General features: G+C 55.4%; 1 protein-coding gene and 1 long non-coding RNA gene across 9 annotated transcripts in view; one reads left to right on the top strand and one right to left on the bottom strand.

The window, feature by feature from the left end:
• Ptprn2 (protein tyrosine phosphatase receptor type N2) overlaps nucleotides 1-27,503 on the top strand; it is an 875,713-nt gene that overhangs the window by 774,161 nt on the left and 74,049 nt on the right. For all 8 annotated transcript variants that reach the window (XM_078040940.1, XM_078040938.1, XM_078040939.1 and 5 more), the window contains one exon: nucleotides 16,933-17,145. In XM_078040940.1, the coding sequence (XP_077897066.1) occupies nucleotides 16,933-17,145 (213 nt within the window). The remainder of the gene's footprint in view (nucleotides 1-16,932; nucleotides 17,146-27,503) is intronic.
• On the bottom strand, nucleotides 3,826-8,916 carry LOC120891768 (uncharacterized). The gene is made up of 2 exons (XR_005736296.2): nucleotides 5,927-8,916; nucleotides 3,826-5,732 (listed from the first exon to the last, which is right to left on the bottom strand). It is a non-coding gene; the product is annotated as an uncharacterized LOC120891768 (long non-coding RNA).

The following is a 27,503-nucleotide window of genomic DNA, read 5'->3' as shown; positions in this document are numbered from 1 at the left end:
CTTTTGAGACTAAAAATCACTGGTACAAAGTCCCATGCTGTTCCCTTCGTTTACAAGTTGCAGAGAGAATCTGCTCTGCCCTGGCAGAGTCCTGGTTGTGCCAACAGCCTGGCTGAGTGACACTCCATAGACACGAGCTCCAGATGAGCCACAGTCACCAGGGAGAAGTCACTAGAGTGCAGCTCTGGCCTGCTGGGGCAGCATGTTGAGGGTGTGTGCAGGGCGTGTGTGTGTGCACCTGGTGTATGCAGGGCATTAATGTGTGTGAACCTGGTGTATGCAGGGTGTGTGTTTGTGTGCACCTGGCATATGCAGGGTATGTGTGTGTGCACCTGATGTATGCAGGGTGTGTGTGTATACATCTGGCATATGCAGGGCGTGTGTGTGTGTGCATGTGGCATATGCAGGGCGTGTGTGTGTGCACCTGATGTATGCAGTGTGTGTGTGTGTGTGTGTGTGTACGTGGCTATGCAGGGCATGTGTGTGTGTGCACGTGGCCTATGCAGGGCATGTGTGCGTGTGTGCACCTGGCATATGCAGGGCGTGTGTGTGTATGCACCTAGTGTATGCAGGGTGTGTGTGTGTGTGTGTGTGTGTGCACATGCCGTATGCAGGGAATTAGTGTGTGTGCACCTGGCGTATACAGGGTGTGTGTGTGTGTGTGTGTGTGTGCACTTGGTGTATACAGGGTGTGTGTGTGTGTGTGTGCATGTGGCATATGCAGGGCGTGTGTGTGTGCATGTGCAAGTGTGTGAGGGACAGCACACACACCCTAGGCTGCTTACAACCTCTGGCCCCAGCAGATGTGTCCTGTTCTCCCCTGTGCCCTGGGCTGCCTGTCCTGGGCACTCAGTGCAGGTCCACGTGGCAACAGTGGTCAGAGTCCCCTCCGTGGGCCTGCAGCACGTCACCTGCAGCTCTGTATGTGAATTGAGGAGTTGGCAGGTCCCCTCACGGAGTATGCAGGGTCTGAGGGACAGCGTGCTTGCCTGCGCGGCCCAGCCCTTGTGTGTGGGGGGAGATCCCACGGCCCAGTGGTGTTGTGTGAGGGTTTCCCGGGGAAGAAGGTTGCAGGACACACCGAGGGTTCAGGGTTCTCTGGGTGTTTAGAGTCACCAGTCCTGCGCTGAACGCAAGGACTCCGCCGCTCTCGCCTGCTCCCCCAGAAGGTGATGAAACGCAGACACTCAGGGCAGCACTGCCCTCCCTGAGCCCCGGAGGAGAGAAGGAGGGGCGGACAGTGGAAGGTGCCAGGCAGCTCCCCAGCAGCTCAGCCTCGTGCACACCCCTTACCCGGAGCGTTTGTCTGAACACATCGCTTCCATGGAGATGAGGGCAGAGCACAGATGCAGAGAGCATAGGTAGCAGAGGCTCTGTCCCCAGATCCTCCGGGATTCCACAAGCCCCCGAGGAAGCACCATCTTGTTCAGACTGAGCTGCTCACTTCAGGTCACACTGTTGACCGAGGGCAGGACTGGAGTCTGACCCTTCCCAGCCCTTCCCAGCGCCACCCAGGAACGTGCGTGGGAGCAGAAACTTTCTAAACTGAAGTGTTACAAGAATCACACCCCACTAGCCAGCCAGCTGACCACAGCCCAGCTGTGCTCTGGGAGTGGCAGACTTCCAGCCTCAGAGGAACCCTAACCCCATGGGGACATTGCTCTCAGGGTCTCTACTGCACTCAGACACATGGCCCAGAGAAAGGAAGTGCCATCGACAAGGTGACTCGGGCGAGGCCAACCCCGTCTCACACCTGGCTGGATGGGCAACTGTGCTGGGAGGAGGCAGCTGTGGGTCTTCCCCACCTCCAGGACTGGGCACCAGCGCAGAGCACATGGGCAGAGCACATGGCCAGGGAGGTGAGGGCTGCGTGCACACAGTGCTGTGGCTGGTCCTGAGGGAGCACGCTTCCACAGCGCTCTGGAACCCTGTCTCCCGTCATCTGTAGGACACATGGCAGTTGATCTGATAACTGAGACGGCTGATAAGTGACTATTGTGTGGGCAGTGTATACAGCATGGATACACTGGACAGGGCATGACTCATGTCCAGGGCAGGACAGGCTGGACAGCACAAGAATCTCATCATGCTAACCAGATCAGTACATAATTTAAAACTTAGGACTTTTCTGTTTAATATTCTTGGGTCACAGTTGACAGTGGATATCTGAAGTCACAGCAGGTAAGGCCACAGCGGGTGGGAGGCTGTGCTTATTTGTGAAATGAGGACCATTTGTAGCACTCCAATGTGATTCCGTGCTGGGCTCCACAGTCCCACTGGCCAGCACTCCTGATGGGAGGGAAGCGCTGAGCGGCTGTGGGGCCCCTTCTGCCAACAGTGCCTGCCCTGGGATCCCCCGGGCAAGGATGTTCTGGGGCACCACTGCGTGTGCTTTGCCCCCGGCTGGTGGATGAGCCCCGAAGGGGATGGTGGGTTCATAAAAAGGACTAGGAAGCCAGGCAGGTGGACCGAGGGCAGAGCTGAGGGTGCATGGGATGCTGTGCAGGCCCAGGACTTCTGGACAGCCACCCTCACACGGGAGGGACTAGCAATGAGGGGTGACCAGGGCTGATGGGGGGACAAAAGACAAGAAAGCCTCAAGGCTGGACAGTCAAGACAGGGAGGTCAGGGCCCACGGAGCTGGGAAACCCTGCAGAGCAACAGCAAGGGTTCGGTGGCTGGGAGCCTCCACCTCCCCGGCACCCCTCCTCCCCCACGCCCATGCTGCCCACCACAGCTGGGCACTGACCTGCTGAGGTAGCCTCCTAGGATGGTAGCAGTGATGTTTCTTGATGGGTTTCTTTTGTTTTTTTTTTTATAAACACGTGGAAGTCCTTGGTGAGACAGAGAAGCTGGGGTACTCAGTGGGTGGTGCAGTGAATCAGCAGGGAGAGTGGTCGGCAAAGGGAGATCCCTGGTTCTGAGCATATCTCTGAAGACAACTCCAAATGGGAATTCCAGAAATGAAATAAAATCTGCACGTAAAAGTAAATGTGTGACTTCCTAAAGGGTTTGAATGGACAGGTATGAGGATATAGAGATGTAGATATTTATCTGTTAAGTTTGTAAAAATTTTAAAGCAGTCCCATGCATGCTACTTTCGTTTTCAGCTAGCGCTGAACCCAGGTGCTAACACACCTGGGCACACCTGGTATATCTAGAGGAGATCCAACTACCTTTCATCCCATTAGCCATTTGGTGCTATGGGTGAATTTGTATGGAATTCTGAATGCTAAATTTTTCAAAATGATGGCTAAGCCTTGAGCCTTCTCTACATTGTGTCAGGACCTAAGGCAGGGGGCCGTCCCCTGAATGTTCGTCCACTTCAGATCTGAATGCCTGTAAACCTGTTTGATAACACCAGGGAATGCCACTCACTGCACAGCAATTCCTCTTTAGTGGAAGCCAGGTAGAAGGTGAGCCGTCTCCCTGTGGCTCTCCTTTCACTTAATTGGAGCCTAGTTTCATACACAGGCATTTCCCCTAAAGAGCATGTGAGCCGGGCATTACTGGGTCATATAATCGTGAAACATTTACCTGGATGGTTGCTCCACTCTTAATTCCAAAGCCTTTCAAGGAAAAAGCTGTTTCCAAACAATTGCAACGGCCCTGTAGCATGTAACTGACAAAGTGAAAGCGCTTTAACCACAACAACAGTGACCACCTGGAGTCCACGGCACTACTTGGCCATTTTCAGAAGAGCAAGATTCCTGTTTATGTGGCAATGACTCTTTCTGACAATGTCCCGTCAGAGGAATCTGAGCTCAATTTTGCAAAGAGGAATAAGATCTTGTCACGAACAGACAATATATACACTACCCTGAATGCCAGCCATTAAATATGTATTTCATAGCATTATTTTGTAAATAATAAAGGTCAGATCTTTACAGAGTGGCAGATTGAAAGTAATTCATCTGTAGACTCTGGAATCTTGGGAGTGAAACCAGACGAACCTCCAGGGAGACTGCTCTGTTTGCAAATACCTGTCCTCACGAGCAGCAGCCTTTTTGAACATGAGTATTAATGGATAGAAGTTGTAATGGTAGTAACAAACCCTGGAGGATTTTCTAGTTATTTAAATTATAATTTCAAAGTTTGACAAAGAAAGTCTAAAAATCCCCACATATTTGATAACCATCCAATCAACCATAAATCTTTACTGAAACACATTTTTGGTTTTTAAAGACAGGCTTCACGTCAGCATGCGAAGCCACTGGGCGACAGCCACTCTATTTCATAAGAACTCCTCATTTCTTATTCCAAAAGTTTCAAATCAATCAGAATATGAGTCAACATGAGAGCTAATAATAAAAGCTGAGTTGTGCTGGAAATTAATTTCAAAACAAAAAAAATGGCTTACATTTTTCTGTTTTGAATGAAGAATTCATATTTTTCTTGGAATAGTAAAGTATCTGAGTTTTTCAGTTCCCCTTGATTTTAAAGTGAGGGCATTGGTCTGATATCTTGGGCTTGCTAACAAAATCTCAGGAATGGCTTGGCCCCTCAGCCGGCCAGGGAGGGGGGAGGCTGTACCCACACTTGCTTCCTGCAGCCCTGGATTGTTCCCTTCATGTTGGGCCAGGACTTCTCCTAGGCTCTCCCAGTTGTAGTCTTCCGTATGGACTTGGGCGAGTGTCCCCTCTCTCCTCATTCCCTGGTGTCCCAGAGGGTCAGTCTCTCAAGTGGAAGTAGGAGAAGCAACGCACAGGCACTCTAAGTCAGTTTTACAAATGAATCTAGATCAAAAGCATTTCAGATAGTGTTTGAGAACTATTATTATAAATCAACATTCTATTTTAAAAGCAAAATTAGTTTAGATTTTTCTGAAATCCAAGTATGTGAAAGTTTGTTTTTATCATTTTCTACTTTACCATAACCATTTAAATTCTTAAAATAATTGTTTTGTTTTATAATGATTGTGTTTCCCATGACAGTCTTTTTCTATTTTGTTTTAAAATACATTTTCTTTGATAATTCAGCACATTGAAGATTTACTCTAATCATTTAGTTGCTCCTAAATTGAAAATGAGATTCTTATCACAGCACATTAGGTTTTCCACGTGACAAATGTGAGATACACTTTAAGGACTAGTAGGGATCAACAAATCATTTTAAACTACTTTCAATTGTTTAGGATTTCATTCGTCTTGGAAATTTTACATATACTGTATTTTTTTATTCATCAGTCCAGCAACCTGAACTTCTGCATGAGTGATACACTCTTGTCATGTGTAAGAACGTCAACCAATGTCTCACAAATACTTTGCTATATTTAACATTTTTCTGATGTTATTGAAATTCTTTAAATTGAAATTCTTTATCAAAAACTCTAAGCCCTCATGATCCAGAGGGGCAGGAAAAAACAAACATGTCCTTCCTTCTTGACGACAGCTGAGTCATGACTGTAGGGAAACTTTCCTAAAGTTTTCCAAGAATTAGAAGATATCACTTCTCCTGCACCGGAAATGAGGAAGGCATTCGAACCAGAGGGCTGGGAGCCGGGCGGGGTAGCGCGTCCTTTCTAGCAGCGAGCCGAGGGTCCGCACCCACATCCTTTCCCGACGCGGGGCAGCGGGTTTGGCTTCCCCCGGAGGTGGCCCGCGGAGAGCGCGGTCGGGCGGCGCCGGGCGGGAGTCCGGGCTGCACGCACAGGTCCCCGCCTCCCACGGCGGGCGCGGCGAGGGGGCGCACAGGGTGCGGGTTAGAACCCGAGCTCTTCACCCGTAGGACGCCTGTAAGGACCATCTCACTAGTAAAAGTGACCAAAACCCACCTTGTAGGCCCCGCCGCCCCTCACCCATCCTTCCTCACAGCCCGCGGAGGCGGGTAGGTCTTGGGCTGAATCGGAGTGTGGCGCTTTGGTGTCGCAGGTGGAACCCTTTGGACTCCCGGAAACCTGGCTGAGTAAATCAACGTCTGTACTTACTTTGTCACGCCAGGTCAGGCTTGGAGAAGCAGAGTGGCCATCTGGTCTGGAGCCGCGCGCCCTGACCCGAGCTCCAGCCTACTCTGGGTCGCCCCAGGACCCTTGGGTCACTCTGGGCTCCTCACGCCGTCCTAGCTGAGGTGGCCGCGTGAGAGGCTGGGGCTTGACACCGCGGGGCCGACGGCATCCCACTCCGGGTTGTGGCTCGCAGGATGGAGGGCGAGAGGAGCGAGTGAAGCGGGCGGGGAGCTGGCCCGCGCGGAGGGAGGCCGGGCCCTCCGGGAGCCTCTGAGCTGCTTCCGCTCGGCGGGAACCGGCCCCCAGCTTGCGGAGCCGCGACCACCTCCCAGCAATCGCCCAGGCCCGCGACCACCTCCCAGCCGGCCCCGCGCTCCCGCCCAGACGCAGGTGCGCGGAACCGCGACGCCCCCACCCCCGGTGCCACAGGGCCTGGAGCGAGGTGCGGCCGCAGCCGCCACCAGGCCCCTGTGCTCCGCTCGGTGCCATTCCCCAAGTCCTGGGGCTCCCTGACTGCTGCAGGAGAGCCTGGGCGACGAAGACCTGGTCCCCCTGAGGCCGAGGTCAGACCCCGGCGCGTCCCCACCCCAAGGGTCGGGAGTCGGTGCTCTAACCTCCAGGGTGCCCGCAGCACCTTGGAAGCCAGGCTTTACATCCTGGGAAGGGGCTTCTCTGACTCCCGCCCCCAGCGACCCGCTTCCACCACCACCCCACCCCCAGGCCAGGGAGGAGCAGGAGTCTTGCCGCTACCAGCACGCGCTCGCGCGCGCGCGCGTACACACGCGCGCGCACACACACACACACACACACACACACACACACGCTCTCAGCGCGCGCGCGCGCACAGGCCGTTGCTATGGAGAGAGCGGTTGCCAGCGAGGCTGAGGGCGGCAGGTCCCCTCCTCCGGGCCTCCCTCCCCTCCCAGTTCCCTCTCTCCGCCGTCTTCCCTCTCTTCCCGCCTGGGCTCCAGGGCCTCCTCCATGCTCCCTGTCCGTGCGCCACCTCTCCTCCCCTCCTTTTTCTCTGCCCCGAGCCAGGGGTCGACTTGGAGGTTGGCTAAAGACGCCGGGCACGGGCACCCAGGCCGGCTGGAACGTGAGGATGGTGGCAGGGAGGAACAGGAGCCGGCGCCACCAGTGCCCGCCCGAGGAGATACCTCAGAGCGCCGACCCCTGCAAGCGCGGGGTGTGGGCCGCCGGGCTACAGTGGGGACCGCTTCTCTCCCGCCCGCTCGCCATCCTCAAAAAGGCCAGATAACCGCTGAGGGTCGGCCGCCGCGCCTGGAGCCGGTTTACCATGGAGTCTGCGGGGTCTGTCCTCTGCACGGGGACCTGAAAGAATACAGGTGACTTGCCCCTCCCTGCCTACTGGATGGGGATGGAACTAACGGGCAGAGGACTGAGAGAAGCTTCTCTCGCGTTGGCCTCCGTGGAAACTCATTTTCCCCTGGTGTTTCTCCACCCCTACCCAACCTCCTGCAGGCCACCGGACGTCCTTCGGCCCACTGAGGCCTACAGGGACTGTAGCAGGTTGGGCCGCCACCTCGTGCCCTGGAACTCTGCGAGGCGCGCATTCCCAGTCCCTGTAAATACAGAAATAAAAGTAGAACTCTGCTTAGGCCTGCAGCCAGAGGAAGCCGAGTCCTTGGGACGCGTTACAGAGAGGCATGCACTTGGCAGGACTGGACTCGGGTCTCTCGACGACTCCTCTCTGGGAACCCTGCCCCGGCTGGTCCCTCGGCTGGATGGAACTCGGTTTCCAGGAGAGAGAAGGCCAGGCCCTGGGCGCGGGCAGGTCTGGGGCAGTGGAAGGGGGGAGGTGAGGCGGTGGAAGCCCCGCCCGACCCTGCCTGGGGTGGGGGCCCCGGAGTTGGCCGGGTGTGCGGCGGGAGGGGCGCGGGGTGGTGCCGGCCGTCGTCTCCAGCTGTCCGGAGCGCCGGGAACAATAGGGAGGCGGCGGGAGAGGGAACGGGGAGGGGGGCTCCGGGGTTTCCAGAAAAGGAGAAACTAAAGAGCCCTCCGCAGACTGTCATCTGCGTGTGACAGGATCTGCTCCCCCGCTCCTTCCTTTCTTCCCCTTGTTTCTGCAGCTGTGGGCCTCGGAGAGCGCATTGTACGCACAGATGTTGGGTTTCAGCTCTCCCGCTCTCCGCCGCTCCGCGGGGGCGCCGCGCACCAGGGGTACTCAACCTGTGGCTGGGTCCAGGGCTTGGAGAGGGAGGTCAGGGGTGGGGGAGGGAAGGGCCAGGGGAACGCGACGCTTTGGCGAAGGGGCCTTGGGCGGCGATTATAGTGCTGGGGGCAGCTCCCAAGACCGCTCATGTCCCCGGCCGGCGCTAGGGGGTCAGAACTTGGTTAGGATCCAGCGACTGGGAGCCCTGTGGACGCGGGGCGGTAGTCCAGGTTGGGCCATTGACTGGGGTTTCGGAGAAGGAGGTTAGGACGCAGTTCTGATTTCTGGGTTTCACACGGTCTCTGTCCAGCGTTTGGGGCTGGTGGCCCTCTGTTCCCCTGGAGTCTCAGATCCCTTCGTGAGCTTTCTACGCGCACCTGACATCTAAAATCTGGAGAGTTACACCTAAACTGGGGGAGAGGGGCTTTCCTGCATAATTGGCATGTCTCAATTTTGAAAGAGAGTTAAAAGGCAAAATTGGAATAACTAATTAGAAAGAATGATTTACCATTATTTTTTCTCTTGCAAAGAGTTTAGTCCTCCCCTCTCCTTCCACAGGCAAAGGTCACAGTAGGGCCATGCGAGTTGACTTTTCTAGTGGAGGCCCCTCTCCCCCGCCTCAGCCCCACCCCCAATGCTACCCTGAACTTGCTCAGGTTGAAGTGCGACTCAACGATGAAAGAAAGACCCAAAGAAAGAACCAGCGAAGGCCCGACTGCGGCGCTGTACCAATGACTGACAAAGCTAATGTCCATTCATAGTCTCGGGCGGGAGAGGGTGTATGGAGAGCCGCGGCCCCTTAGCCAATTGCTGTCAGCAACACGTGGGGGGGGGGCATCGCTATAGCAACCGGTGGCTGGGCCGCGAGCCGCGCCGCCGCCGGCCGGGTGCGCGCCGGGCCGGATATAAGGCGGGGCGCGGCGGACGCGCTGGTTTGAGCTGCGCGCGCGGCCGGCCGCCCTGCGGGGACCGTCCTGAGCCCGGCCCTGCGCCCACTGGCGCGACGTCCGGGTCCCGCGCGCCTAGCCCGGGGGCCGGGCCGGGGCGGAGCACGCCGAACCTGGCGGAGAAGCAGCGCAGAAATGCGTGCGCCCGCGGGCTCCAAGCGGTTGCCGCTGCGCCGCTGCCGCCGCTGGAGCCGCGACTCTCGGCACCTTTGTCTCCACCGGCCGCCCGAGAAGTTTGTGGTCAGAAGCAGAATGGCCCCTCTTGTTTGTGGCTCCAGCGCAGGGAAGCAGCTGACAGTGATGATGGCGCCGCGGTCGCCAGCGGCCGCTGCGCTCCGAGGCCGCTCGGCCAGGCGCACATCCCCATCTCCTCCGGCTCCCGCGCCTGGAGCCCGCCCAGCTGCAGGTAACCTGGGACACCGGGATCCAGCTCGGGCAATGGGTGGGGCGGTCGGGTGGACCCTGGGGGTCCGGGAGAGGAGCTGCAGTGGAGGAGGGATAGAGGAGGGACACCCCGCACCTTCCCCAGGGCATCCTCAGGCGTGAAGATGGTAGAGCACCGAAACTGAGCCCTGAAAGGGCGGAGGGTGCTCTTGAGGGACTTGGATGGGTACAGGGCGCCCTGCCCAGTCCAGGGGTAACTGACTTGCCGCAGGACATCTGCCAGAGCTGGGTCGGCGGGATAGATCCAAGTCCGAGGTCATTCCCAAGTGAGTCTAGAGAGTCTATCTGAGGGGAGCACCCGGAAGCAGGTCTCCCTGAGCGCACAGATCGGGAGGGGGTGGCAGCTGTCCCAGGCCTGCGCCTCGCGGAGACTGCCCTGGAGGCGGGGACCGTGGCCTGCCAGACTTCTCTCTGAGAGCTTTCCTCGGTCTTTCGCTTATCTGGCCACTCCCGGCAGTTCAGGTCCTCCAGGAAACGGCGACGGGAATAAGGGGTGGTGCGGGTGTGGAGGTGGGGAGGCGTGTGGGAAAGGAGGATGGACGGAGGACAGAATGAGCAGCCAGTTTAGAGAGGAGGCTTCTTGGGGCATTTCCCTCCCGGCTCATTCTTGGCCTCCCTCACCCAAGTTCAGGAGCATGCTTCCCAGCGGGCGACGAGTGAGGGGGCCGAGCGGGCCTCCGCCGAGGGGCGTTCAAGAGGCGGGTTGGGCGGTCGGTGAGAGTGGAGGGTCCTCTGGCTGCCAGCCCGGCGGAGAATCACCGCGGAGGAACCACTCTCCTCCCCCAGGGGAACCTGCGCTTCTCCTCCTCCCCCAGGAGAGGCGGCCGCGCGCCCGCCAGGGAGAGAAACTTCTGGCTCAGAGCTGTTTAAACCGGGGACTCATCTCTTCTCCCTCACGCCAGAGTGGTTCAGAACGCCGGCAGCTTCGTGGTTAGAGAAGCCCCTGGCAGCCGAGCAGACACAGATCTAGAGGTTAAAATCTCGGTCGCACTTTTAGAGCGAGGGACTCCCACACTTTTGCGTCCCCGTTATGCTGAGCCCTCAGCGCATCAGGCAGGACGGCTGGGGGCGGAGGAGTCGCTGTCACCGTCGCCAGTGCCCTGTACGGGTAGACCCCGCTGTGCGCTCCTGGCAGCCCTGAGGGCAGGGCGGCCAACTCGGCGCGGAGGGTCCCCAGGAGCCCAGGGTTGCACCTGGGCTCCTGGGGACCAGGAGGGGCAACTCTGCTGTCCCGGGTCTTGCCCCTAGTCCCCAACCCTGCGCGCACCTCGGCTCTGGGTTAATTACCGACCGGAAGTCCGCAGACCGTGGGCCACCTCGGGTTCCCCCGGGTACCGGGAGCCTCACCGCTGGAGTGAACCTCGCGGCGTGTCAAGTGTTCTCAGACTAGCCCTTCCCAGCATCCCGAGTCCCCAGATCTTAGGGCGCCACTGAACGTGCGAGGAAGGGAAGGTTGTACGGAGGAGGGAGATGGAAACTCTTTCCACCAACGTAGGATGGAGTGCCCACCCGCCCCCAGCCAAGCACACCCTTTTGGGCTCCCGAGAGGGCCGCGGCGGTGGTGCGGTAGCGCAGGCCGAGGTGTGAGCTGTGGAACTCCAGAGATTCTTGGATGGACGCGGGCGTCGTTGGGGACATTAATCCCTCTCTCGCAGCCGGCGCGCTTTGTGCCCAGGGAGGCTGGGCCGCGGCATTGTCCCCGCAGGGAAGGGGACCTCGGGCAGCGCCGGGACCCCTCTCACGGCTGTGAATACCCGCGGCTCCCAGGAACCCTCGACCCTTTGTGTCCGGCGCTGTGGTCTGATCTTTCCGACCTCTATGGGGATTTTGTGAATTAGTGAGGGGGAAGGGCCGGGGAAGCCGGGGTAAGAAAGCCAGAGGCCGGTAGAAGTCCGCCTCCCGCAGTGGGGGAGGGGACTGGAAACCGGCAGCGCGTTTCCCCAGACCCGCTCTGGGCTCGGCCACAGCGGGGTCCTGAGCTGCGACTCTAGGCCAGTCTTCAGATTAGGGTTTCCCGGCCTTCGTAAAGGAGGTGCAGCAAGAAATCCCAATCCCGAAGCGGGTTTAGTTCTTGCTGCGGACCGCGCGGGTGAGGTCCTCCTTTTCCCAGACCTAGGCGTGATCCTAGCAGACACCTGCACGTGAAGGGCGCGCGGACCACACCAGGCCAAGGCCACCAAACAGGCACGCCAAAAACAGGGCCTGGTGCGCGAGCGAGATGGCCGCGCCCGCGAGTCCGAGCTCTCAAGTGATAAAAATGCCGCCCGTGAATCTGAAAGATGGGTGGGGGGAGGCTTTCTTTTGGGGGCCCATCCATTTCGGCCGGTTCTCAGCTGGTTGGTCGTGCTCTACTCCACCCAAGACAATCTGTGGTTATCAAGCCCTGCTAAAAACTCACAATGGGTGTTTTTCCTCTCTGTAAACATCAGAATCGTAAATCTTCGCTGATATCTTAAAAGTTGTTTTTCTAAAAACATATTTTAGGACTGCTTAAAGATGAAAAATAAGCAATTTATCTTTTGAGCACTCACTTTCATGCGTATGCCTGAAAAACCTCAACAAAAGCCTATTTTAAAACAGCATATCCCAACTTATTTTCACTAAAGTTAAGAATAATTATTTCTTGGAGATTCTTTTCTTCGCCCATATGCCCCCCCCCCTGGCTACTTGAATGGCAGATTTGCAAGTACAATTTCATCTGCACAGACGAACAATAGCTTTCAGTAGCACAAAGGACTTCACCACCCCGGATTCAGACGCAATGCCTCTTGCTCTGATAATAGCTTCTGAAAAGATTTTGTAATGCAGAGAATTAATACATGATTATTTCCGCCTGGCTTCTCTCATTTATTAGAATTCTGTGGCAAATTCCAAATTAAAAATAGTTCAGTTAACAGCTTTAAAAAATACTTTTAAAATATTTTAAGACACCTGTCCCCCAGATCTTTAAGTTTGCTCACTTGTCCTGGCCTGAAAATAGCTAAACATTAGGACCAGCTCTCAAGTGATAGCTACTAATTTTAGTAAATATGTTAGTGAATTTAGAATGAAAATTCCAAATAATGAACATCTAGATAACTGTAGGCAAACTTGTTAGAGTGAATCATTAATAGTCTCTAAAACTAATTTCTGGATTTTGTAGGGGGAAAGTCCTTTGTGATTATAGAAACACCCATCCTCACCTCTGAATGCCCAGAGGAAAGGGAGGGGGCATTTCTCTCTTTTCATATCATTTCTAATAAAGGTTTTTGCTGCACTTAAAAAAAAAAAAGTGCAAACACAGGCTGGGGGTGGAATCAAATTCCTTGGAAATGATACAAATAAATGCATCAACAACATTAGAAGTTTATTGATGGAAGTGGCTGCTTGTGTCTATAGCTTGTTTTTTGTACAAAATTTTTAAAATTGTAACTTAGTAACTGATTCTGGGCTGCTATTATGAACTGGTTACATTACACAGACTTAGAAAAATACATTTTGTGACCATAAAATCCTCTATTTTTGTCATAGTGTTGGCTTTCACAATTGAGTCTGGGTATAATGGATATAGACTCTTCCTTTCTTTTTTCCTTTTAAGCTTACCACATGGACAACTTAAAAAAAAAAAAGTTCTGAAGACATTTTGCCATAAGTGCCTCAGAAAAGTGTGTGAGGGAAGTCCCAGCACCTCGTCTTATGAGCACGGTTTAGATCAAGTGAGGACAATGTCTGCAGATTCTCATTTCTAAGAGCAGTTCCAACAACTCAGCTGTGATTCCACTTTCTTTCAATCACAACTTTTGTAATACCGTACATTCTGAATTTGAGAGTTGCAGGTGGAGATGATTGGGAAAAAGAAATAATGCAGTGTCGTTCTTGACTCTGCTGTCAAGAAGCATGTAAACGGATGCAAAGTTGACCTGATTGTTCCTGACTATTTAAAAATGTAAAAGTCCTGTATCAGAGAACTCAGTGCCCAAGCACTGATAAGTGGCCTCCCACCTCCTGGAGGCAGAGATGGCAGTGCCCCTTGTGCGACCTGCTTCTGAGGCCTGCTCCTTTCTTTCTCCATCCTCCTCCTCCTCACTGCTCCAAACTTTCAGTAAAGCCAGCGGGGTACAGAAGGAGGTGTTCTGCTTTTAAAAAATGTCTGACTGTAAATGTCAAAGTCATAAATATTTAAACATCATTTTCTTTCAGTTTCAACTCAAGACTGATAAGATGCTTCTAATTAGTCTGGGCTCTCTTCCGGACCCAGACCTAGGAAAGCGCCTGCCATCCACACAAAATTGCCAACAGGAGGGGGCCACTGAGGTACAAGGAGCCCGGCCTGGGTCAGCTCTGAGCACAAGCTTCTCATACAGCTACCAGCCCATTCGCTTTTCTCACAAGTCACCTAGTTAACAGGCCTTTTGACTTTTAACTCCACAAAAAAGAAAGCAAGTGAAGTAATTGTAAAGTTATTTAAATGCAATCACTTTACCCAGAAGGGCTTCAGTATATGTTCGTTCTTTCCGGGATTCTTAAGGCCTGACTGGCAGCCAGTGTTCTCCTGCATCGCCTCCTGCCAACACTAAGTAGGGCAGATGGAACTTACAGGGGTGAGGAGCCCCAGGAGTGCCTTTTGGGTTCCCCCAGAGGAGTCCAGGGAAGCAAAGGTTTTCAGAAAATTAACCACCCCAAGGGCCTGAGACCTCAAAGTCAGAGTCTGCCCTGCCCAGAGCTCCTCTGATTCAAACCCTCCTCACCTCATCCCAGGCGCCCCACCTCACCTGCAGAAAGGGCTTCACAGATGGATTGGGGAGGAGACGGGCGCCTGCGTCCAGCCTGGGGACCACAGCCTCTTCTTAGGGGCTCAGGCCCGAGCAGAAGGGAGCTGGAGTGACCGGACTCAAGGGTATGGGGGTCCCCCCTTCCCTTCTCTGAGGGCACCCGGGACCCAGCTGGGGCCCAGGGAGGAAGGACCGCAAACTCTGGGCAGCCTCTCTCCTTGACATTTTTCTTTGACCTTTGAGTAAATCCCGGTGAGCTGAGTGAGGGGCAGTGGGGCAGGCCCCCCATTCTTCTTCCTGTGTGGACTGAGCGCGGGCTCCCTGGGAAGAGCCTGGGGAGGTCCCCAGTGATTTCCCCTCCTGCGGGCCCTCCTGGCCCGAGCGGTTGGCCTGGGCATCGCCACTTGTCTCCTCTGGAAGCTCCTGCGCGTTCGCTGCCTCTCACTGGTCGAGGACAACCCGGCAGCGTGAGTGCCCTGACTCGCTGCGGGCGGTGTCCGGGTGCCCGCCGCCCAGGCGGGTTCCCGGCTCTGCGAGGCGCTAGTGGGGCCTCGGGTCGCTAGGGTACTAACGCGTCCGCCACGTGCCGTGGCACTGCCGTTCCACTTGGAGTCTGGCCGGTCACTGCGTGTGTACTTCTTGTCGCCCGCTGGAAGATTCGGGAAGTCCCTGTTCCTGGGCGCGGAGGGCCACGTGGACGGGCGGGTTTTCTGACGTCTGGGCGGGAGTCCGACCCGGACGCTGCGCCTCGCTGGGCGCGAGGACCGCCCGTCACTTGCGTCCAGGCGGGGAGAGGTACTTTCGGTGGCCGTCGAGCGGGCCAGGCGCGGGGACCGCCTCCACCCGCGATAGGGCTGCTTTGTTGTCCCAACGGAGTCTGCCGGGCGAGGCGCCTCCCGGCCCCGGAGCAGGCTGTGGGTAGCACACTCACGCGCGGGCCTTCCCAGCCTAGGAGGCCGCCGCGAGCCCTGCGGCGGGCGCCGGCCCCCGTCCCGGCTCGAGGGGGGGACTCAGGCTGCGAGGGACAGAGCGGACCTGGCCGGAGTCGAGGCGCGTCCCCCGTCCCGCGGGACCCCAGTTGACTGGCCAGGGAGGGCTCGAGTGGTGGCGGGAGCCCCTCGCGACGACCGTCATCGAACCGCGCGAAGGGTGGACTCGCGGGGCCGCGGAGACCCCGGCCCGCGGGAGAGCGCGAGCCCCGCTCCCCGCTCCCCCGTGCGCGCGCGCCGGGCCCCTCGGGCTGGTTGGGTGGCTGGCGCGCGGCGGGGCGGGGGCTGCGCTGCCTGGGGCGGGGCGGGGGCCCTGGGGGCTCCTTCCCGCCGGGGCAGTGAGCCCGGGCGCGGGCGGGAGGGGAGGGGAGGGGAGGGGAGGGGGCTCGGCGCCCTCCGCGCGGCCCCAGTGCGCGGCGCGCCTCGTTCCCGCGGGGTCCCCGCGCCCTCGGGCCCCTCCCGCAGTCCACTCCCGCCGCTACGGACCTCGCCGTCCTCCCGGGCCGCGCATCCAGGCAGGAAAATCCGGGCGTCTTTTCTCATTTAACCCGCGTTTCCATTAACTCAGTCCCGGCGCCCGCTAATCCGCGCACCGAAGGCAAAAGGAGGCTAATTAATGACCAGCTTTTCCAGTCAAGACCGGCGATAATTGCTTTGGTGGCCTTTATGATTACAAGATAAAAATGGGCCCGGCCTGACATAAGAGGCACTGTGTACACTCGGAGACAGGAGGAAATGGAGAGTTGGGAGGCTGAATGCGGAGCAGAAAATTACTAATAGAAGAGAGATAATGAATAGGCCGGCCAGGCATTCATGGGGAAAAATCCATTTTGTTACCACGCGAAATTAGGTGGTGGAAAGGAGTTCGCTAATTGTTCTCATCTTGTAGCAACCAGGACTGAGGCAGGGGCGTGCTTTTCCATTCATTTCCCAGTAATTGTGGGGGGTTGTTGGCCGGGAGTCGTGGGCGATTTGCCCGCGGCCCTTCCATTTTCCTGCGGTGTTTTTAATTGTCGCTAATACACCTTCTAATGAAGCTAATGAGGGGCACCGTGCGGCTCTTTGCCCGTGGAAACCAGTGACATGCAACAAAAGAATTTCCTTATGTTTTGCACCCCTTCGTGAGACGAGGAGACTCCAGAGGGGTCCAGAGGCCTTAACTTTCTCACGGCTGGAGCAGACCACCCGTTCCCATCCACTCTTAGGGCCTCAGCCGAGGCCAGCAGATGCCAGTGATCCTGACCCGGTGGGTGGAGGGGACTAGTGACTGCCATCGGAGGCTAATGGGGCCACATCCCGATGCAGAGCCTCCTTGAGTTAAGGAGGGAGGAGAGGAGGAGGAAGCCCAGGCAGGCGCTGGGTTCTCCAGCACTTGCTGAACCTGCCTGGGAGAACGGCTGCCCCTGGTACAGGAGCCATGCACACTTCATGTACCTAAGGAAGCAAAATAGCTGCCAGACACCTCACATGGTGAAGTAAGAGGGAGGAGAGGATGTGCTCTCTTGTCCTGAGCACACTGCAGGTGCGGGTGTCGCTGGCCCCAGGTGCCCCTGCACAGCCCTCTTGCTGGGGTAGCCAGTGCTGTGTCTCAAGTGGGGCTTGGCTCATCGCAATTGCAGACAGAGGCTGGTCTGCTAGCAGGTCATGCACAGTACTGACAGGTCCCTCTCTCCTTGTCACACAGAAAAGCAGACTCACGCTTCTGCCTCATCAGGGACAGCAGGAAGACTCGACCAAGTTCATCCTGCTGACCTTCCTCTCTGTCGCCTGCATCATGGGGGTGCTCCTGGCTTCCAGCCTCATCTACTGCCTCCGCCACAGCTCCCGCGGAAAGCTGAAGGAGAAGCTGTCAGGACTGGGGGGTGACCCGGGTGCAGATGCCACCGCCGCCTACCAGGTAAAAAGAGACTCCTTTTTAAACGTTCTGTGGAACTTATCAACTGAACAGGCGGACTTTTGGCTCGTCTCTGGTGCCTCCAGATTCCTAGCTCTTGTTCACTTGTTCAGAGTTTGGATTCCTTCTTGAGGACAGTCTGAAGCTTCTCATTAGCATTCATGTAAATACCTTGCAACCACAGTTTTATGGCTTTATATTAATCTTACACTGTTCTTGGGTCTCTCTGTTAGCACTGAAAGTGGGTTACTAATTAGAAATGTGGAAAAGTACAATCCATGAATTATGTATTATCTGTTATCTTTCTTAGTTTGGCCACTATTAATGAAACATGCCAGACTCGCAAGATGAATTGGTTGTGTAGATGTTTGAAGATGGCTCTTAAATCATCGACTTCCTTGGGTCTTATGAGGAAAGATCCTTTGACCTGATCTGATGCCACCCTTTGCTATTATTCAGATGAAGTGAACTCTAATGCTGACAAATGGGGCTTAGCCTCTGTTCCCCTTTGGCAGGGGCAGCTCTGTGCTAGGGCGGACACACCTGGAGCCAGCAGTGGGCGGGCAGGACCAGACTCGACCGGCAGGAACAGAATCCAAGAATTTGGGGGGTTACGTGGCATACATTTCATGTTTAATGACATTCTTTAATGAAAATACGACTTCAGTTTTAATAGTAATCAATCCTAGAATATATACGAATCAAGGCATTTGATTTCTTTACTATAAAAATGTCATTTAAATCCAAGTACATATTCATGTTTGGGAAAATAAAATAATTCATTTGCACTCTGTTTTCAGAGTTCAGTGAGCACTCTCTGTAAGACCCTTTCCATTGGACTGGACCTTTGGTCCTCTGCAGTCACATGACCATGACATGCACTGTCTTGTCAATAACTTGTGGCTCTTGTGATGTAAGGCCCATGTTACAGGTCAGAGTTGCCCAGGCGGACTCTTGGGCTCTTCCCAGGAAGTGCCTGTGTGCCCAGGAGTATGCCCACAGGCTGGCCTGAGCTGGCTGGTCCTAGCTCTCTGGACTGCCCTGCCTGCCCCATGTCAGGAGCTGGAGTGGATTTATAAAGCCTCTGTGCTTAAGAGAGACCAGGAGATAGCTCTTCCTCCCATTTCAAACCCTCAGCCTCGTCATTGAGTGGAGAACGCCTCTGGTTTCCTGGAGGGGTCACACGTCTGGTCAGGACCATCTCTTTCTCGTAAAGGAATGGCAACTTCAAAAGTATTGAGGATGGTATTTCAGGCAGGGTGTAGCTCTGCTTCAAAGCCAAAGGAAAACCACGTTTGAAGAAGCAGCCTGAAAAAAATGTCACATAAACTAGTAAGAATTTACCCAGAAATTCTCTTGAGCAGGACCATCAATGTGGGTGCTAGGTCTTGAGGCCACGTCTGTCAGGACATAAATAAATCATCACACTGGTCCTGCGCCACGTGTGAGATGGAGATCACACAGGCGTGGATTTCTAGAAAGCATGGCATCCTTTGATAGACTTTGAAATTCAAATATAAAATATTGATAGAATGGAAAGGTTGGACTTGCATGCCGAAATGACCGATTTTTACAAAGATGCAGGTTGAAACGCATACTTAGGAATGAGTGTGTGATAATTAACAGAAAAAAAAACTTCCCAATGACAGCTCTAATTAATAGTATCTGTAATTAAAATCATGCCCTTCCAGCAGGAAAATTGTTTGAATTTCTTAGAGTGACCTTTTTGTGTCCCTCCTGGGGGCATGGTGGTTAAGTTGATATTGATTTTATAATGAGCTCTGGTTTGTTTAATAAGAATCTGTAATCCAGACAATAAATTAAATGTGTGCTTTTCTTCAATCCAGATTAATAAAAAGGAGAAAAGACAGGGAGAAAACATTCCCTTTGAAAATATGATCTGGGAAAGTTTGGAAATGAAATGATGGTTAAGATTTTCTGTTGGCTTGGCTCTGAAAACAAGCGCCTGTCAGAGCTCCCGTAGTGAGCGGGCTGCTCCCACAGAGGGCCATGTCGTGGGAGGCTGCCCAGCGCTGGGCTACCAGGGCTGTGTCCTCCTAGAGGATGGGGATTGCGGGTCAGCTTTGTGTCAGGAGCTAGGGAGGCCTCGGTGGACATGGTCACAGGTTGAGTAGCCACGTGGGCGGGCGGAGCAGATGTGAATTCACTGATGTGTACACATCTCTCTGGGATGACCATACCTGCCATTGAGATGCTCCTCAACATTAAAAATATTCTGAAAAGTCTTTTTTTAATATATTACAAACATAAAACAGTAAACTTCAGGGAAGGAGCCTGTTGCATGGTGTATTACTTTAGAGTCACCAAATGTCTGGGTTGGCTGGTTCTGGGACCAACGTGAGACTTCAGACAGACCTGGTGACTCCCTGACTGGTCCCTGGGGCGTTGGACAGTGGGGTAGGAGGCAGGATGCTGTTCTTCTACAGTTTCCAAAACAGAGTGTTGTGAGTCAGGCCAGAGGTGGCGACCTGGCAGGGCAGGATGCCAGGGCAAGGGACCATGGTGAGGCTCTGGAGGAGCCCGGGTGGTGTTCTAGGGCAGCACTGGGGAATTCTGGTGGCGCCACTCCTCCCTTGGAGCCAGTAGGAGAGTCCAGTGTCACTGAGCGTTCACACCAGGAGCTGGGGCCCCGTGACCCTGGGAAAGCATCTGTCCCCCGGGCCCCTGTGCCACAGCATGGGTGGTCTGCCCTGTGTGCATGGGGTGGGGGCTCTGGGTGGCTGTGGAGTGTGAGGGCCCTGAGACATCATCTGGTTCTCCTCAGCACGGCTCCAGGGCAGTCCCTGGCTTGAGCTGTTCGATTCTCAGTCAAACATCTGTGCGTTTCCCTCCTGCTCCAGAGGGGACCCTGCCCAGAGTCAGGCCTGACAGAGCTCTCGGCTTACGTGTGTTCGGTGGGTGACGTTCTTATTGGAAACCAGATCTTTTTCCGTCCCTTTGGTAGACTCTCACTTTTGATGCTTTTCCAAACTACCAATCCCATCAGTTAATCTGGCAAAGTTTAATTTGCTCATATTTTTAAAAATTGGCATATTGACTTCAGGATAACTGAAATGTATTTTAAAGGATATTTTTCACTGGGATTCTTCCACCAAACTTCCTCCCCATGTTTTAGTAACTGTTTTTTTCTTCTTCTAAATGAGTTGAATATGATGTGTTTGCATTAAACTTATACTTCATTATCTAAAAAGCAAATCTCATTTATTTCTGTTTTTTTCACGTCGGCGTGCCATGCCTGCGTCTAGGTGCACATATGCACAGCCTCACGGGTATGCTGTGGGCACCGGGGACTGCCTGGTGGGGCCAGCCCTCATGCACCTCCTCCATGTCGGTGTCCTATTTCTATGGAAGGTGATTGGGTAAAAACTGTGCCAAAAATAAGTTGTTAGGTGATTAGAAGACATCCTCTCCTTTCCTCTCTGAGTCTCTTTGAATGCTGCATCCATTTCTTTGAGGCTTTGATCATCTCTGAGCAGCAAGTTTAGTATTCTGCCTGCCCACTCTCCCTCCCCGACACGAGGGCAGAGACTCCTGCAGAATCTTCAGCAAGTTCTCTTTTGATGGTTCATTTCACAATACCCAGCAGGTTTCCTTGTGTATTTGGAAGCCTTTGGAACCAAACCCAGAGGAGAGCCCGCGCTGGGCTACAGGGACCGCCTGTAAACAGGCACTAAGTGCGCGTCTTGGTTGCCGCCGCTCCCATTAGCAAGTGATTATGAATGTGACGACAGTGTGCAAGGTGGCTGCTGCTTGGGACGCTCTTGGGCCAGTGCTGATGGGCCAGGTCCAGATGCACCAGGTGAGCACCTGTGCCGCGGGGAGTGGAGTTCTCTCAGGCCAGAACAGGTCACAGGGAGCATGTGCTCTGTGGGTTAAGAGGCCCTCCTTTTTCTAGGTGAGCTTAATCTCCCCCAGTTGGTGAGATCACTAGTCACAGAGAAGGCAAGAGCATAGGATGAGAAACAGTGAGCTTTTCCAAGGTTCCCTGGACCCCACCACAAGTTTCTCAGAAGCCTTTTCTGTTTCAGTCAGCCCTGTGTCTTCGAGCAGTTGTCCTGGCTTTACTTTACACTTTCAGGTTGAAATAATATAGGTATTTATTTTTGGCAAATATTCAAGAAGCGAAATCTCTCCTGCTTTGAAAGGGGAAGGTGCCCTAGTCCTTTATTAAAGGACTTTCCTTTTATTTCAACGTAGTCAGGCCTGAGAGTGGGAATTTTTTCTAGTTCCACCTTTGCACAGCTAGCAGATGGTCTGCAGGCAGAGTTTGCTCCTCTTTCCCAATACTGGTGGTTTGCAAGAGTGAGTCTTGTCCCCTCAGGAGTGCCAGGTCCTGGAGGGAAGCTCTTTCTGCTCTTCCCAGGCCCATGCTGCCCTGAAATGTTCCTGGGCCACGCTGCAAATCCAGTAAATGCTAAGTCATTGCTTAGTTGGTGCGAATTCCATGCCTTTTGAGGCAGTAATGTGACTGGGCAAGGAACAGTTGCCAGCTCTGGCCTTGCTGAGGGGAAAGAAGCAATTTTGTCCCCAACATCCAAAGAATCTGTCTGTGTTTGCTCACATGTTCAGCTTCAAAGGGTCAGAGGGTTTCTGTAAGCTCAGGTGAATCTCCTAGTGCCTTCTGACTGTAGCCAGAGCAGGGCCCTGGAAGGTGTTCACTGTAGTACATTCCTCCTGTGACCCTAAACACTCGAGTATAGTATGTGGTCATGTTTTGCATCTGGCCATGCAGCACAGCTCCTGCGTTCTTCAGAAAACTCCCGGGAGTGAGATCACTGAGGTCTGGAGCGACTGCTCAGGAAATACTGAAGCACGCAGGAAAGCAGGTTGCCTGCCCAGTGCAGCAGGCCCCTCCTGGGAACAGACAGGAACCGTGAAGTCAGCCCACTCCGTGAGGGGTTTGGAAACGAGAGGCTGGAGCGCCTAACACTCTCCAACCTGAGGCCTGGACACAGTGCTTCTGCCCCTGTGATGCTCACTGTGGTGACTGTGTTTTCGTGGTTGATTAGCAGAGCTGGGTGTTTCTTAAAGCATGATTCCTGGGCTGCTCCTTCAGGGAAGAGCCTCTCCTTCATGGGAGGCCACATCCCCAGCCACCTCCCTTGGCTCGCCAGTGGCCCAGGGGTGGGAGGGGCTCGGTGCTCACAGGAAGAGGTGTGAGGTCAGCACCAAGCCCAGCAGTGTGGGTGGCACCTAGGGAAAGGCAATGGGGTGGCACTCCACACTGCCCTCTTGCCAAGTGGACAGCAGCTGATCAGCAGGCCACCCTGCAGGCCCTCTAGGGTTCTGCCCTTCAGCGGCCCACTACCCTCAACCACTGCAAACCCACTGAGGTCACCACGTTTCTCCTGGCGGCCACCTGCTTCCCAAGGGAGCAGAGAGCTGTGGCCTCAAGGAGCACCAGGTTGTGGGGCATGCACGGTGCTCCACACTGACTCCGCCTTTGATGTGAGGCCCCGTGAGACTGGGATCTGGCTCCTCTCTGTATGGTTTCTTGGAGATGAGGAAGTTGGATATGGCTAGGAGAAGCATAGCAAGTGGCCTGGGTCGCCAGTGGGGGGGGACCACTGTGGGACCAGCTCCTGGATGCTGGGCTGGCCTCAGGGCAGAGCAGTGGTGAGCAGAACATCCATGGATGAAAGGCAGGCTATGGGCAGGAGCATCGGCCAGGTACTAGGTGGCCACGGTGTAGACATCCTGCAGAGCCACAGGAGAACCGTAACTGCAGTCCAGGGACCCTGCAGTTGTACAGGGCCCACGAGTGGCCTCCTGGGGAGGACCCTACTGGGCCATGGAGCTGAGGACAGTGTGGTACGCGGAAAATGTTGCTGTCTACGGTGTTCCCTGGGGCTTCCACTCCTGGGGCCTCCTCTCCTGGGGCCCGCGGGGACCTCAGCAGACCTCCTCCCACCATCTCTGACTGCCTCCCGTTGCTGTGCTTTTCTCTTCATAAATGTCTTTCCTGTGGCAGATCCAGGGCCGGGCTTGGCGCACCTCGTGCCGGACTCCTGGCCGCCTCCCTTCCAGGGCTGGTTCCTGCCTGTTCTGTGCAGGTGGGGCTCCCTCTCCCCAGGCCCTGATGCAGGGGGAGAAGCCTCCACAGTGAGATGCAAAGGAAGTGCACGCTGGAGAGCAGGGGAGACCTGCCCCTAGGCTGGCCCACCTCAGGCTGCCCTTCCACCAGGCTGACCCTCACCTGGGCTGACCCTCCACCTGACTGATCCTCCATCTGGGCTGACCCTCTGTCCAGACTGACCCTCCACCCAGACTGACCCCCCATCCAGACTGACCCCCCACCCAGACTGACCCTCCACCCAGACTGACCCTCCACCCAGATTGACCCTCCACCCAGACTGACCCTCCACCCAGACTGACTCTCCACCCAGACTGACCCTCCACCCAGACTGACCCTCCACACAGACTGACCCTCCACCCAGACTGACCCTCCATCCAGACTGACCCTCCACCTAGATTGACCCTCCACCCAGACTGACCATCCATCCAGATTGACCCTCCACCTAGATTGACCCTTCATCCAAACTGACCCTCCACCCAGGCTGATCTTCCACCTAGGCTGACTTTCCACCTAAGCTGACCCATCTCAGGATGACCTTCCACCCAGTCTGACCCTCCACCCCCAGCTGACCCTCCACCCCCAGCTGACCCTCCACCTGCAGCTGACCCTCCACCCCCAGCTGACCCTCCACTGGGCTGATTCACCCGTAGACTCTTGCAGAATCCTAGGCTTTTTCTGTGTGGTGGTTAGAGAAGGCCCATGCGAGTGAGTGTCCTGCAATTGGCTGTGGGCAAATCCCTCTCAGATTTGTGTCCTACGTGACATAGCTCCTGGAAGTCAGTCCCTCCTGTTATCTGCAGGATCTACCTCAGCCCCATCCAAGGGCAAGCCAAGGTGAGGGTCCACGGCCAGAGTGCCCAGAGATTCCTGACGGTGTGGGTCCTGAGGGCCCAGCTGCCTGGAGTGCAGCAGGGTGGGAGGGGGAGCAAAAGGATGAGGAAAGTGGGTGAAATGGGCTTAAAAACAGATGCTGGGCAGGTGGGGAAGGGTCCTGAGGGGGAACAGGGCCCAGGAGCATACTGAACCCAGGCGTGGCTCTGGCTCTTGGGTGCCTCCTACAGCTGCCCCTGTTGGGCCTTCCCCAGGGCCAGGAGCCTGGCCAAGCTGGGGCTCCTTGGGTGCCTTTGTCCAGGGCCAGCAAACTCCCCCAGGTGAAGAGCTTCCCGTGTGGGGTGCAGTGCCAAGGGCCCGAATCTCCTGCAGGGGACAGCCTCGTGCAGGCAGCTGCAGCCGGGAACTCACTGGTGTCTGGAGCAGCTGCCCGCTCCTTGGGCCAGGGAGCTCGGGCCCCCTGTAGGGCAGCAAGCCTCTCCTTGGCCCAGGGGCAGGAGAAGGTGTGCTATCATGGGGGTCCACTGTGGGTCACAGCAGCCTTCTGGCAACAGCCCGGCCCTGCTCTGGACCCCGACACGTGTGGGCAGGAGAGGAGGTGGGACACGCAGGTGGAAGGGTGAGGAGCCCCGGCCAGAGGAGGGCAGCCCCTGAGAGTCGAGGCACCGTGGAACCGGGAAGCACTTCCAGGTGTCTGCGGAGAAGCTCACAAAGGCCCAGAGGAGGAGGACCCTGCGGTAGCTCCAGCAGGGGAGGGCCCTGTGCCTTGGCAACGCTCCTCCCAGGCAGGAGGCGCCGGCTGAAGGCCTTAGGGTTAGCATTTCCCTCAGCCCTCAGCTCTGGGAGCTGCTCTCCTCCCAGCCAGCAGGCAGCTGCACAGGGCTGTTTCTGCCCGGGACCCTGCTCAGGTGGGTTGCCCCTGCGGGTGGAGGTCTCAGATCCCAGACCGCCTAGGGCCCTCAGGACTGCAGAGCCCAGAAGTGGAGCAAAGGAGCACTTTTTTTTTTTTTTAATCAATGTTTATTTTTACTTTTTTTCTCTTTCCCAATCTGTCACCATTTTGCCCTTCGTTTACATGGTCTTTTTTAAAAATTCCTATTTTTTTATTCTAATCTGTTATACTTGACAGCAGAATGCCTTGGCACTCATATTGCACACATAGAGCACGATTTTTCATGTCTCCGGTGGCACACAGTCACACCATGCGGGTCTTCGTACGTGTCCCTAGGGTGATGACGAAAGGACACATTTAACCAACAGGGTCTGGTTGAACCTGGCCTTACGTAAGACCAGCCCACATTTGTGTGACAGAGGCCAGGTGATGCCTGGGAACCCAGGGTGGCCAGGCAGGGGCCTTGGAGCAGGTGGAGGTCAGAACAGTGGGAGGAGGGTGGGGAGAAGTGTTCCCGAGCCTGAGGCTTCTGTTCAAGAGGAGAGAAGGAAGTTTGGGCGGGGCTAAGGCAGGCGGTGGAGGAGAGCAGGCCATGACCTCCTGGGCGCTGGGTGGGGCCATCTGTGGGCCTCAGGTCCCAGCGGTGTCTGAGGACCTGCCTTGCTCCCTGCAGCAGCTCTGGGGTGGTCCCTCTGCTCCACGGCTCATTCCTGGTGTGACTCTCCATCGAGCCTTGGGCTCCGGGAAGATGTGGGAGCCAGGCGTGTGAGGCTGCCGGCGCTCCCCTCAGCACCGGGCAGTGCTCCTGTCAGCACCGGGCAGTGCTCCCCTCAGTACCAGGCTCTTCTCCCATCAGCACCGGCCGGGTGCTCCTGCAGAGGAGCTCTGAGTAGAATGGCAGGGCTAACAGGCAGAAAATAATACAACCAACAAAATTAACTGTCTGATGAGTGTGTGTGTGTGTGCACAATTGATGTGGTCATTAGGGTTATGTGAGCAAATAAAGGTAAGTATTTGAAAACTGACTGAGGAATACAGGTTTGAAACGGGCCTAACCTTGGATCAACTTTGTGACACTTTGCAGCAAAACAGATGGAGCTTTGCAAGTTGCAGCCAGGATGTCGTCACACCAGCACAGAGCCAGGCTTGGGTCCTCTGATTGCAGGAGGAAAGTGGGTCTGTTCTGTGATTAAGCATCACAGCATTTCCCCCATTTTTGCAAAGACAGTGAAGCAGAAGAATAAATTTACATAAAGGAGCCCCCCCAGGTTACCCCTTTGTTGGCTTCTGAGACACGTAAGCCAGACATCAAGATGCTTGGGGACTAGGGGTGCAGCTCTGTGGTAGCACCCTTGTCCAGCATGCACAAGCTCCAGGTGATCCCCAGCATCACACACACAAAAATATTTTTTAAAAGATGTTTTTAAGTGGGAGGAAATAAAATGCAGACTTGCTTCTCAAACAAAAAGCCTACGGTGGAAGTAGGACCTGGTGTGTGGCTTCAGGTTATGCACCCACCCCCATGGCTTTCTTTCCTCCACCAGATTCAACAGCAATAAAAATACAGAGAGTCAGTCGGCCCCACGTTTGGCAGGTGAGAGAAACATGGGCTGCTTTCGAAGCGTCCGTCTCCTCGCTGACTTGAGTGCTGCCCCGGGGGGTCGTCATGGCGAGCGGCCACTCCTGGTTGGACACGGGTGTTTTCAGGCTCTGTGAGTCTGCACAGCTCGTGGGCTGCCAGTGAGACAGCAGGCAGACCTGGCGTTGTGTTGCCGAGTGTGGACCCCCCCCCCCCGCCTGCCTCCCGGGTTCCCCCCATGGGCCTTCACTCTGGAAATGCAGCCCGCTGGCCGGAGTTGGAGGTGAAGTCCTCCTGGAGGTGAAGCGCCTGCCCCTCTGGGGCAGAGGACAGATGTTTAGAAACTGGTGGGCCCTGAGCTCAGAGCCCCGTGCCCCCCAGGGTCAGGGCCAGCTGCCTGAGACAGGATTAAAGGGACCTGCCCGAAGTCCCCAGACCCCCAGCCCTCAGGGTGCACTCTTGCCTTGCACAGTCAGATCGTCACTCTGGCAGCCTTAGATGGGGTAATTGGGCCCCAAAATGATGTGCAGTTCCCGAAACACAGAAGCAGCTGCCTCGGCACCCCCCACGGCCTGCCCTTTGGCTTCATCGAGCAGTGGCAGAATGGAAGGACTGAATACCTTTTGTGTCCCAGCCGGCTCCTTCCAGCCTGAAATGCCCGTGTGCCCTCTGCCTCCTGAGCCTTTGTTCCCAGCTCCGCACTTAGAAAGCCTGCCCCCTCCTCTCCCAGACCATCCCCATCTGTCAAGCCTGGAGTGGGGACCCTGGCCCAGCCCATGGGCTTTCCTGTTTCAAGTGACTTTCCACTGGCATTGGGCTGAGCAGACCTGGTGAGCAGCAGCCAGTCCTTCTGCTCGCTCTGTGTAACCTACAGCACCCTGGGCCCCGCAGGGTGCTGATAAAAACCTGCCCGAAGTCCCCCAACCCCCAGCCCTCAGGGTGCATTGGCAAGTTGAACTAGA

The sequence above is a fragment of the Ictidomys tridecemlineatus genome, chromosome 2 (genome assembly GCF_052094955.1).
Source record: "Ictidomys tridecemlineatus isolate mIctTri1 chromosome 2, mIctTri1.hap1, whole genome shotgun sequence".
NCBI classification, from domain to species: Eukaryota; Metazoa; Chordata; class Mammalia; order Rodentia; family Sciuridae; genus Ictidomys; species Ictidomys tridecemlineatus.
The sequence above is the reverse complement of the archived record's forward strand: the minus strand, read 5'-3'. Positions and strand labels throughout refer to the sequence as shown.